Source organism: Apium graveolens, unplaced genomic scaffold (genome assembly GCF_009905375.1).
Source record: "Apium graveolens cultivar Ventura unplaced genomic scaffold, ASM990537v1 ctg8606, whole genome shotgun sequence".
Classification (NCBI taxonomy): domain Eukaryota; kingdom Viridiplantae; phylum Streptophyta; class Magnoliopsida; order Apiales; family Apiaceae; genus Apium; species Apium graveolens.
This window is the reverse complement of record NW_027421322.1, coordinates 32,136-45,111: the sequence shown is the minus strand read 5'-3', so window position 1 is coordinate 45,111 and position 12,976 is coordinate 32,136. Positions and strand designations below refer to the sequence as shown.

Genomic DNA, 12,976 nt, shown 5'->3' with positions numbered 1-12,976 from the left:
ATCAGTCCCATCCCCAACCTCGACTTAAGGACTACAGCATGCTCAAGCCCTTTAGTCAGTGGATCAGTTATATTATCAAGAGGTCCTATGAACTCTATAGCAATAATCCTATCAGACACAAGACCCCTTATAGACTTTAGTCTAACTTGGATGTGTCTCTTTGTTTTAGCATTATACTTTACACTTCTAGCTTTGTCGATAGTTATAAGGCTATCATAATAAACAGAAATGGCAGGAAGCGGAGGGGGAAACTGTATTTGCCCCATAATCTCTTGGTTTTTTCTTATGTGACTTTCTCGGAGGGGGAAACTGTATTTGCTCACACATCACCTTTGCACGCCCCCTGAATGTCGAGCACAAACTGATCGCCTCTCTACACTTCCAAATTTAGTACTCCTTCTTAGAGGATCATCTGCATCTAAAAAATATTGAGCAGTGCCATAAAAACTTATTTTCCCACCATATTTGAGTTGTTTACCTTGTACTTCTCCCATACAAACTGGACACGATAACTTACCTTTGGTGGACCATCCGCTAAGCATGGAAAGTCCAGGGAAGTCACTAATAGTCCACAAAAGTACCGCCTTCATGATAAAATTTGTACGTGAGAACATGTCATATGTTTCAACTCCAGTATTCCACAGCACTTTCAATTCATCAATCAATGGCCTAAGATAAACATGCAAGTCTTTGGTTGGATCTGTCGGCCCAGGAATAAGAAGAGGCATGAACATATATGGAGCCTTTGTACACATAGAGGGAGGAAGGTTGTACACAACAACTACCACGGGCCATACCGTATACTCCTTCGCGTGCTTGTCGCGAAAAGGGTCAAATCCATCTGTAGAGAGCCCGAGTCTTACATTTCGAATCTCTTTTGAAAATTTTTGAAATCTCCGATCAAATTGTTTCCATTCATCTCCATCCGATGGGTGACTTAATTCACCTCCAATTGCAATTCTATCATGGTGCCATCTCATACATTTTGCAGTAGTCTCGGCCATGAATAGACGCTGCAATCTCATGGTAATAGGAAAGTAACGCAAGATTTTTCGTGGAATCTTCTGTTTTTTAGGATCTTTCTGCTTCTGGTATCTGTCTCCATTGCATATATCACACTTTGTCTTGTCACCATGTTCCTTGTAAAATAACATGCAATCATTCTCGCAAGCATCAATCTTCTCATATTGCATATGCAATCCTTTAATCATCTTTCGCATGGTGTAGTACTTTTGGGGCAATTTATGATCACTAGGCAATACTAATCCAATAAGATGAAGCAAATCATCAAAGCCATTATTACTACAATTATGCTTATTTTTCCACTCAAGTAACTTCATTGAGAACTCCAATGTTGTAAAATTGACATTGTTTGGATAAATTGGTTCAAAAGCAATATTCACCATCCTGTAAAATGATTTTGCTGTTTCGTTTGGTTCTTCAGAATTCTCGCAATCCTCAAAATCGTTATCATCATGTGCATCATACATGTCGTCGTCTCTGTATCTAGAACTCGTTCCAACCTCGACTTGTGATATATCTTTCTCCCCGTGACAATCCCATATAGTATACCATTGCATGATACCATGTCGATACAAATCAATTTTCACGGTATTAGGCAACTTAAAATACCTATTTCGACAATCTTGGCACGGACATCTTATAAGAACATTATCTTCTTCTTCACCATGTTCTATAGCAAATTTAATGAAACGATCCACTCCAGCCTTATATTCTTCCGTTATATATTTTGCCTCATTAAATCGATTACGACCAATCCAACTACGATCGAATGCCATCTACAAATGCAGACATATACGTAATTATTTACCACTAACAATATCAATATATTGTTTGTCAAATAAAATAATATCAACATATTACACTATGTATCATCATCCTATCAATAAAGTTAGTACACAACAATTATTTGATATTTATGAACAAATTCAAATTAATCAAATCATTTCTACATATGTTAAAGGTATGCAATTATGAAAAAAACAATGACTTATAAAATTCATAAAATACAACAAAAATAATCGATAATTTTACTTACTTGATGATAATGGATGATTACATGAATGCAAAATGGGGTGAAAGAAGGGAGAGGATGAAGAATTGCGGCTGCTGGAATGAAAGAGGCAGTAGGGTTGCTAAAATGGATATCCTAAATTCAACCGAATTAAGTTGTGATAAACAGGCGGCTAAATTTAATTGAAAGCGGTTGTATTTAGAAATTTAACCGAAAGTGGTTGTATTTAATGTTCAACTAAAAGCGGTTGTATTTATTATAGACAACCAACCACTTGCGGTTGAATTTAGCAAAATAAATTACAAAACAATAAAGTTTTGTAAAAATAATCAAAAATCGTTAAACTAATGTAAAAATATTAAAAACTAATTACAAGATCTAGAATTAATATATTATTGTCTATTTACATATTTTAACAATATTGAAAATATTAATTTTATTTTTCTGATTTTTTTTAGAAAATTATTTTTAAAATTTTGAGCTGATATTTGGCTCCAATTTTTCCCTCTAACTGTTTTGGCGGGAAAATTTCATTGGCGGCATAATTTCCCTCCAATTTTTCTAGAGCGGCTAAATTCAACCGTTTGCCATTGTAAAAGGTTCCGGTTGTAATTGTTCGGTTGAATTTAGGAGAGGCTAAATTCAACTGCAAGAGATTGAATTTAGCCGCGCGGCTAAATACAACCGTTTCCGGTTGTAATTGATTGCGGTTGTATTTAGTCGGTTGTAATTGTTTCTAAATTCAACCGCCTAAATACAACCGTTTTTAAATATGACTGTGTGCGATTGAATTTAGTCGGGCCCTATTAAATTCAACGAGATATGGTTGTATTTGATTCCGGTTGTATTTGTGCAGTTGTATTTAACCTTATTTTCTTGTAGTGTAGCATTTGTTACATTATTTTTTGATTTGATTTTGGTTGCATATATTACAAAGAAAATCAATTTCAATCCGGTATCAATCCGGTATCTGAGAAATCTGAATCAATAAAAAATAAATTATATTTTTTTATGATACCATTTTGTCAAAATGTTAATATCAACGGAAATAGGTGAATTAAATTAACAAAAAAGCAATTTCATGATTCATTAATCAACCAAAAAGCAAAATAATTAGCATATCAAATTGTAAATGATGAAAGATGATGATGACGGTGAAGGATGATAGAGACACGATGGGTGTGGATAATGAGAGAAAAGACGGAGGATCATATTGTTGAAAAAAAAAGGATAGAGAAAGTGTAATAATGAAAAAAAACACCGTATTTTAATTTTTTTCATTAATTTTTTAAAATTAATAATATTTTTTCTATTAATGTGAATTTAAAGATCTAGATGTAGAGTTTAAGAAAAGTTAAGGTAGTCATTGACTTATGTGTTTATTTTATTAAACATCTAAATATTAAATTTCTTAATTTTAAAATAAAAAAAGGATAGTAAATAAATGTGAAGATTGAGTTTTTTACATGATTTTTTCATAATTTCATGAAAAAGATCTCGAGACTAGCCTCCAAATCCTTATTTTTTGCAAAGACAATTGATAATTGTAGGTCGGTTGTGGTTAGGTGTGTAGCAAGGGTAAAATGCTAGTTTAAATAATAGTAGAATAATGTAATTTTTTTCTATTCTATTTATAATTGAATAAGGATATTATTGTATCACTTATTCTACAATATATATCGTCTTTTTTTAAATATATATTTTTAATGGTTGAGATTGTTTTGATGATAGTAATAAAATTTGGTTCAGCTGGTTAAAGAGAGGATCTTGGTCACATGTTCGAATCTGATATGAGGAGAATTTATAATTATGCCTCATGTCGCTTAAATGCGGTTTACCTTGGTTCACGTGGTTTGCAGGCTATTGCGTGAGCCCGTAGGGTTTATCCACTGCGCACCCAAAGGGTAGTGGGTGCGGGTTAGCTATGATAAAAAAAAGTTGGATAAGAAGTTGTAACGTTTATTTATACATATAAGTTGAGATTATTACCGTATAGTGTATAGTACCAAAATTTCCAAAAGTTGAATAAGAAGTCAACTATGTATTAATTATTATATACAAGTTGATCACCCATGCCAGGTTAATTTGTTTAGATAATTTTTACATATCATAATAATATGTGTGTTATGTCAAAATTTCTAATTTTTACTCAAAAAACTCAACCCAAACTGTCTAGTGGTGGGAAGGACCGCCCAATATACCCAGTAACACGAATATGTGTAATACGTGTACTGAATGTATATCATTAAGATATATATTTTGTATATATTATGCATAAATATGCCAAACATGCATGTTTTTATAATTGTTTTCTTAATATAGAATACACATGTTGAACACATTTGTATTCAATAAACTCAAAATTTTAGTTGTGGTGATCACGCATAAAACATGTGTATAGTTAAAACAAAATATTAGTACGCATAAGTTGGCCGGTATTTAACCTTCACTCTAGGGTAATATGTATTTTCGGAAATCCGGTTTTAAAAGTAGCATAGTACGTGTTCTCATTCTACATCACCATTATTATGTATATATGTTCTATTATAGTATAATTGATTATTAAAAAAAAGGGAATTACAATATAATTCTAATAATCCTATTAATTTATCGAAAAACAATTTAGAATTGGACAAACCATATAAAACTAAAGGTAAAATAAAGGTGAGAGCAAAACAGGAATTAAAGTCATTGTTAATTTTATTTTTTATTTACAATTATTTAAGAAAAAGTATAAAAAATTATAATATACATGTGTTAAATACATTATTTGCATTAGAATTATAATTAAATATATAAATATATAATTTCAATAATTTTATTATTTTATTAAAAAAAATACTCCAGGGTTATATTATAACGACTCATGTATTTTTTAATTATTTAAATAAGTAATTGTGGGATATTAATTAAGTAAAATATGTGTCTTGGTTTTGGCAGCAGTATGTTGATATATACTATTTGTCTGTGATTTGTTAGTATAAAGGATTGGAATGTGTAGTTAAAAATTGAGTTATATTGTTCTGTTTTATTTTTAAAGGTGATTTTATTAGAGTTTTAAAACTCATAAATATTTGAATTGTCTCTAAAATTAGTTTTATGATTTTATAATTTCAATACTTATTTTTGGGATTTTACAAAATTTAGATATCAATATTGTATCAATTATTTAACCTTGTATGATTTTCTGATTGTATTTATTTTGTAAAAATCTGTATTAAATTCTAGAATTCTTTAAAAAATTATGAAATTCATATTTATGTAAGTTTGAAATATTCCGAGAATTTTAAAATTATTTCGGGAATTTTTGGAGTTAGTTTCACTCGCGCGTTGATTCGTTTAATTGATAAAAGCGGGTATAAATTACATTTTAGAAATTATTTTAAAATTTCGAAATTTATGTTTTTATTAAATTTGGAATATTTATAACATTTTAAGAATATTTTCGTGATTTTCTGAATTTGTTTTAAGTGCAGCTCGGTTCGTTAATTGTGAAATACGGGTACGAGTTGAGTTTCAAAAGTGCTTTAAAAATTATGGAAATTTTATTTTTTTAGTTTCGGGATTTTTATAAAATTTTAAAACTATTTTTATAATTTTCTGAGTTTATTTTTGTGCAACTTGGTTCGTTAAAATTACGAATACGGGTCAAAAAATCAGGCAAGAAGGACACGTGTTTGATTTTCAGGCTGCGTGTCTCTCTTTTTTAACGTGTTTACAATTGAGTGTTGGCATATAAAAAAAGAAACAGAACTGGTAAATGATAAACATCCTCATCTCTTTCCTCACTCAATCTATCTCGCCTGTCTCTCTTTCTCTCTACAATCTCATCTCTCTCTTAAATCCCTTCTCTCTCCTGTTTTTCTTTCCTCTATTTTGCCCCTCCCCGTCCTCTCTGTTCGCCGCTCCTGTTTCATTTTTCCGGCCGCCTCTCCGGTGTTCAGGTTGCCGCCTTGGTTCGCTGTTTTTCCGGCTTGTTTCCCATTCGCAGTTGTGTAGTCAAGATAGTCCGAAACCTGCTTTCCAGCAACTAGGTTTCTAAATAATTATTGGTTTTAAACAAACCATACATTTACTGTAGTCAGGCATTCTGTGAGCTAACCAAACCTTTGTTGGAACAATTTTTGATTTTACCTTCCATAAAAATAATTTTACCTTTTCAGGCACCTTGTATTTCCAAATTTGTTCCCATTCATTGCCTTTCTCTACTTCACTGTTGATCAGTAGTTCATAAGCTACTCTAGTATTGTATGTATCCTTAACTGGTACCCAAATAATTCTGTCCTTTTTAGCAAAGAAGCTCACTGCATTTACTATATCTTCAAGCTCCTTCAGATCCTCTAATTCCCAAATTGTCAACTTCCTTTTCCAAAATACCTCACCACTCCTATCATAACAATCCCATAAGGTCTTAAAAATGTTTACTTCTTTCTGTTGTAACTTAGAAAGACTGTACAACCTAGGGAATCTTTCCATTATGGTTATATCTTTGTACCAAAGATCTTCCCAAAAAAGAGCTGAATCCCGATCAGCAACTTCCCATCTCATAGATCTAGGTCCAAAAAAACCAGATTCAGAGTGTTTAGCAACTGCCTTTATTATGCCCTGTACCATTATTAAGCATGATTTCTGTTTTCCTAGCAACTCTAACCCCTCACTCTGACCACAACCATACATGCCTCTTAACCATACATTCCATGCCATCTTTCTCTCAGCTTGCCATTTAAACCACCACTTACAAAGCAATAATGAGTTCCTAATCTGCAATGAACTCGGGCCTAATCCTCCTTGTTTCCTTGATTTGCATACTGAGCTCCAAGCTACTAAATGCATCTTTTTACCTTTCTCTTCTCCATCCCCTGAAGAGTTTCCCCAAAAAATTCCCTTCCAATTCTTTCTAGTTGATTACATACTCCTACCGGTACTTTGTGTAATGTAAACCAATAGATAGGTAAACTATCCAAAGTAGACTTAACCAAAGATAACCTCCCAGCTTGGTTCAAACTATCTCTCTTCCAGTTGGCTAATTTACTCCTAAACTTCTCCACCAATGGTTTCCAAAAAACTTTCTTTCTTGAGCTAACACCAATTTGACTCCCTAAATAAACCAAAGGCCAAGATCCTAATTTGCAACCCAACCTTTCTGCCATAAAATTAAGTTATGAATTTTGAATGTGACAGGAGTATATGCTACTTTTTTGGAAGTTCTTCTTCAAACCTGATAGCAACTGAAAATATTGTAATACTTTTTTTATTCCCAGAATGGATTTCTCATTTCCTTGTAAAAATACTAATGTATCATCAGCATACTGCAGATGAGTAATTTTCTTACCTTCCTTTCCCAACTGTAAGCCCTCAATGATTCCTTGCTCACTTGCTGCATTTAACATACTGCTTAGTACCTCTCCCGTTAAATTGAAAAGCATGGGAGAAAGAGGGTCCCCTTGTCTAATACCATTAGACATGCTGAATTCTTTAGTAGGTGTACCATTAACCAGCACAGATATCCTTATTGACTTAAAAAAATCCTCCATCCACTTAATCCATCTGATCCCCAGGCCCAAACACTTTAGAGTTTGAACAAAAAACTCCAATTCACTGAGTCAAAAGCCTTCTCAAAATCCAATTTTAAGATCAAACCTTTATTCTTTGACTTCTTCATACTGTGGTAGACCTCATTTACTATGAAGATGCTTTCAGCAGCCCGCCTACCCTTTACAAAACCAAACTGATTTACCCCTACTAACTTATCATAAACTGTACTTAGCCTATTTGCCAACACCTTAGTTAAAATTTTAGCACACACTATTTATCAAGCTTATAGGTCTAAACTCACTTGGCTATTTGGTACCCTGACCTTAGGAACAGCAGCTATGAATGAAAGAATTAAAGCCTTTAGGAAGACATCCAGTATTAGCAACCAATTAAACCCTTCCACACTTTATCCTTCCGAAAAGGCCAAAACTCCTTAATATACTTCATGTTTTAATCCATCTGGCCCAGGAGCTTATCACTATGAATGATTTCAATGCAATTATTATCTCCTCCATACCGAAGAAATCTCTCTCCAAAAACAAAACTTCTTCCTTATTTAACCTCTTATCCTATAAGTGACCCCACCTCCAAACATTCCATCTTTTTTTGAATTGAATATAGCTGTAAAGTACTTTGTAAAAAATCATTCTGACCTCCTGAGCTTCAGTTACAACCTTTCCATCACAACAATTCTATCAATTTTATTTCTGCATCTCCTTTTCTGAATCACTTTATTAAAAATTTTGTATTTTTGTCCCCCCTGCAGATTCTAATTATTCCTTTCTTTCTGCATTAGCATTGAATCCCTTTTCCTATAACTATCAGCTAATTCTACTTGGCCCACCCTAACAACTTCCTCCCCTCCAACATGGACTACCATCTAAGCATTCCATTCTGTTTTCTAGCTCTTTAATCTTAATCTCTAGCTTATCCTTAGCTCCTTTGCACCATTGTTCATTCCCAACTTAAATTTCTTTAACATAACTTGAATATTCACTTGCATTCTATCGTTCTTTACCTAGCTTCCAAAAAATTTCCATTTTTGACCCTAACCTCTTCATCATACAACACCAATTAAACACCCTAAAAGACACTGGATCATTCAGAATTTTACAAGCATACAATCACAAAGGTCTATGATCCGATAATCATCCTATAATTACCATAACTTCCCCAGTTATCGCAGCATACCAATTATCATTAACTCAGAACTTTGTCTAACTTACGACACCTTCCAAAAGGACCAAACCAATTAAACTTTCATTTATCAACCGAATCTCACGCAAATTATTATTCTTAATAAACTCTTTAAAACCCTGCACATATAATCTTCTATATATGCAATTGACACTCTATTTTTCGTCCATAATACTATTAAAGTCCCCCAAGCACACACACCAAATCATTTTCTGTGATAAGTAAGATTTTTGATCTCTCATCCCAAATATGCCTCTTACCTTTTAAGTTTAAAGGACCATGCACATTGACTATATGAAAAACCTTCATCTGTTAAGATGCATTTGAGCTGAACCAACTGCCAAGTTTTTTCCTAAAGCCGAGCCTAAATTTTTATAACACAAATTATCCAATGCTAAAATTCAATCCCCCTGACAAACCTTCTGAATTCTGTATAAGCCATCCTACTGACCACTGTCCCAATGGATTTCTCCCAAAATTTCTTCCATTCCATACATTTTGTTTCCTGCAAACACAGTATATTAACTCTTCTAGATCTGATTATATCTTTACCATTCTTCTCTTCACACCATTACACAACCCTCTACAATTCCAAGAGATTATTCTTATATCTTTTACTGACATAATGGTTTTACTTGTACTACAGTACAACTTCTTTATTACTTCAATCTTACAATTCTCCTTTTTGCAGCTGCTCTGCTATCCCAATAATAACTTTCTCTCTATCCCCCTTACACATTTAGCCCCCATTTGTTCAGCACAATCTATTATTTCTCTAGCAGCTTCTTTCTTTTTTACCTCTTTGTTTCCTGACAAGTCACAAAAACTACCTCCAAACCCTAAATAAGGGCCTAACCTATTATTTCTCCCAAGGATACTTCCTACATCCTAAATTAACACCTCCTTTCAAGTCAAAAGGATTGTTAAATTTTTTACCTTTCTTTTTAGCTCTACCCACTCCTTTGACTTGAGCTTAACAATTTCATTACACAAAGTACCTTGTGAAGTACCAGTAAAAACAGCATACTCTAAACTATTAGACTTTTCCACTAGTTCTTTGCTCTCAAGACTTCAGCTCACTTAAAGAATCCTTACTAGTTCATTTAGAGTTTGTTTCTAACCACTTCTTCTGTAGCTTGACTATTTAACAAAACCAACATCCCCTCATGCACTTTTCCATCCACCTCCAACACCTCCACCCTTTTACCCAATTCAAGTTCCTGAAGAACACCTAATTTCCTTTCGAGTAGCCTTGACTCCCCTTACTTACTGCTACAGCTTTGGATTCCCAGTCTGACTAGTACTCACTTCCTATCTACTTTAAGTCCTTATCTTTTGACTCTATTCCACCATGCCTCCTTCATAACTTTTGATATAATCCCTCCTTCAGATAAACTAATTGAACCCATTTTTATTCTTCAGCTCCTTCCCATTTTCAATTTCAACAAATTTAATTAGATAAGCTTTCCCTTCACTAATATATTCATGGACTCTTCAATCTTTTCCCCTTCTTGTAGTAGATATACAAATGACTGGATTAAAAAACTCACTCTCTTATCTTTCTGATAGAACCAACTAATCCAATCCCCAACCATCTCGTATAGCCCTTCAAATTTTCTTCTAACCACACATTCATTGGGATCCCATAGCTTTGTAACCATACTGTCCTGGGAACAACCAGATCCTCATCTTTAAATTTTCTCAGACTCCTAACTATTCTCAAAAAGCTTATCTGCATATTCTTCCCACCCCTTGTCATGCATACTAGCTAATAAGAACTTTCGAGAAGTTAATCCCACTACATTGACCTGTTATATCCCTTCTCCTCATAAATTATTTTGCAACGAGCTCGCTGATTCATCAGTTCTTGAGAAAGTCACTTGGTATCATATAAACCCTCCTCAACATCTTTATCTACTACTGCTTCAATATATTCAAACATTTCAACCCCCCAACTCCTTCTCCTGATTTCCATTTTCATGCTTATTTCCAACCTCAGCATTCACTTTGACCACATCCTTCTTAATATTATTATAGTCATCCCTATTTCTTTTCTGATTTGACCCAACCACATATTTTTGTACACCCTAAAACCTCCTTTTCCTTGATCTCTACTAACCTTTTTTCATTAAGACTCATACGAATATTAGATCCTAAACCCCCCTTTCCCTTCACATTAAGAATAATTGTAGCGGCTTCAAGCTCCGAAGTTGTCTTGACAAAACCATATTTTTTTCCCTCTTTTGTCCCTTTTTCTAGCAGAATTATATCCAAAATAACCCCTGAAACCCTCAAGCAATTCCAAATTTCCCTAGCTTTGCACTCTCCCGGGATATTATACGGAAAAATCGTGAAACTTGACTCCATTCTTGCTTTCCCTGCCTTTTTCTTCCTTTGCACCATTTGCCACTCCCCTCATCCACAACTCTTTTGACATCCACCATCTTGTCTATCTCATTCTTAATGCTTGCGCATAAGTCTTGACATTTCCCCTTTCCCCTTGAATTTTTCCTTCACTTCTACTCTTCTCCTTCCATTCCAACCCTCCCCTAGCTTTCAAGCTTCTCAATGGATCTGATTTAAGCTTCCGTTATTGCCTGTTTATCGCTTTCAAAAAAACTCTTACTTGTTTCCTTGTCTAGAATATCCTTGTATGCCCAAATGAAATGCTTAAGAATCTGCTCTCCAGCTTAACCTTCTTGCTTGTCTCAGCACTAAACCCCTTCTTAGCTACCTTCAACTCACCTTCCTTAGTCCCCTCATTTTGAAATTTTTTTCCCGTTGGCAGCAACCCCATAGCTGTTAATCTTTGAGAGAGAAGACATTTTTTTGTTCAAGTTGTAATCGTGATCGTCCAGAGTAAGCCTGTTATTGAATTAAAAAATTGGAAAATGTAAGATCAATCGAATCCGGCATAATAGTGTTTTGCTCTATTAATCTAAGTTAAAAAAAAATAATTTTGCCATGTTGTTATACTTGTAAGTATATAGTGTGTACTAAATTTTAATTGGTAGAATTGTTTTATGATTTGATGTTTATCATTAGGTTAAAAAATGGTGCAAAAAGAGATATTATAAATAATAATCTATAGACAAAACAAGTAAATATAAAATATTATAATTAGAGAAAATAAACTCACAAATTTGTAGAAATTACACTTAACAAGTTTTTTCTATCTTATTACAATAAACATAAAATTACTAGATCAAATATACATATTGTAAATATTTTTTAGATAAACATACATATGTGTATATTTATTAAATCTTATAACTAAGATCTAAAAAATAAACTTGAGATTGTTGCATATAAATATTAATAGAGTTCAAATTAAAACATAGTAATATTTAAAATTAATTATGTGGTTAGGTTTGGACTAAAACATATAGTCATTGTTTTTTTAATTGAAGAACATTGCACACTGCACGGATTTTAAATATTGTATTTTTCTTAATATTTTACATCTATTAAATTACAATTTTCAAAGTAATTTTTTAAAAAAGTAAAACTTCTAGAGCAAAAGAAAAACATTATCTTACAATGTAAGGGGCGTGTCGTTTTTACAATAATGTTTATATCATAAATAGTCAACTATTATTTTAATATTAACCATGACACAACTATTATTTTATTATTTAATGATTTTTTTAACCTAATTTTTTCTCCAAGCATTTTTTATAATGATTTTTAAAAAAACTCTCCAAGCAGTTTATGTATAATAGTTTAACATTTTTAGAATCATAAGTTTCAAAAAATTTCAAAAATGTAACATCGACTTTGTTAATTCCAACTAACATAAAAGTTTTCTTAATCGAAATTTAAGTACGAGATATCACTTACGAAATGATATATTTTCGGTAATAAAATTTCACAAATAATTTTGCATTTTATAATAATATTTCTTTTTTTAATAAATCATACAAATTTTAAATTTCTTATTAATTTTTTAAATTTCCAGTAAAATCATATTTTTCATATTTTTGTATATTGCAAAATCATTATTTGAAAAATCAATAGTTTTAATACTTTTGATTATTGCAAGAAATTACATGTGCGAAGCACCGGGAAGATTACTAGTTAAAATAATTTGGAACATTTTATTTTCGAATGAGGCTGTGTAGAAAGGTCATCAAAATTTTGGACCTTAAAAAATATGGGTCAAGAGAAGTCACTTATATGGACCTTGAGGGGGGTCACACTTTTTATTAT

The 12,976-nt window shown here is 32.5% G+C and overlaps 1 protein-coding gene across 1 annotated transcript; it reads right to left on the bottom strand.

Annotated features, from left to right (window-relative positions):
- Nucleotides 1–326: 326 nt before the first annotated feature.
- LOC141705155 (uncharacterized) lies at nt 327–1,799 on the bottom strand. The gene has a single exon (XM_074508223.1). It carries the CDS (start codon nt 1,797–1,799, stop codon nt 327–329), a length of 1,473 nt encoding a protein of 490 aa, XP_074364324.1.
- Nucleotides 1,800–12,976: the final 11,177 nt, after the last annotated feature.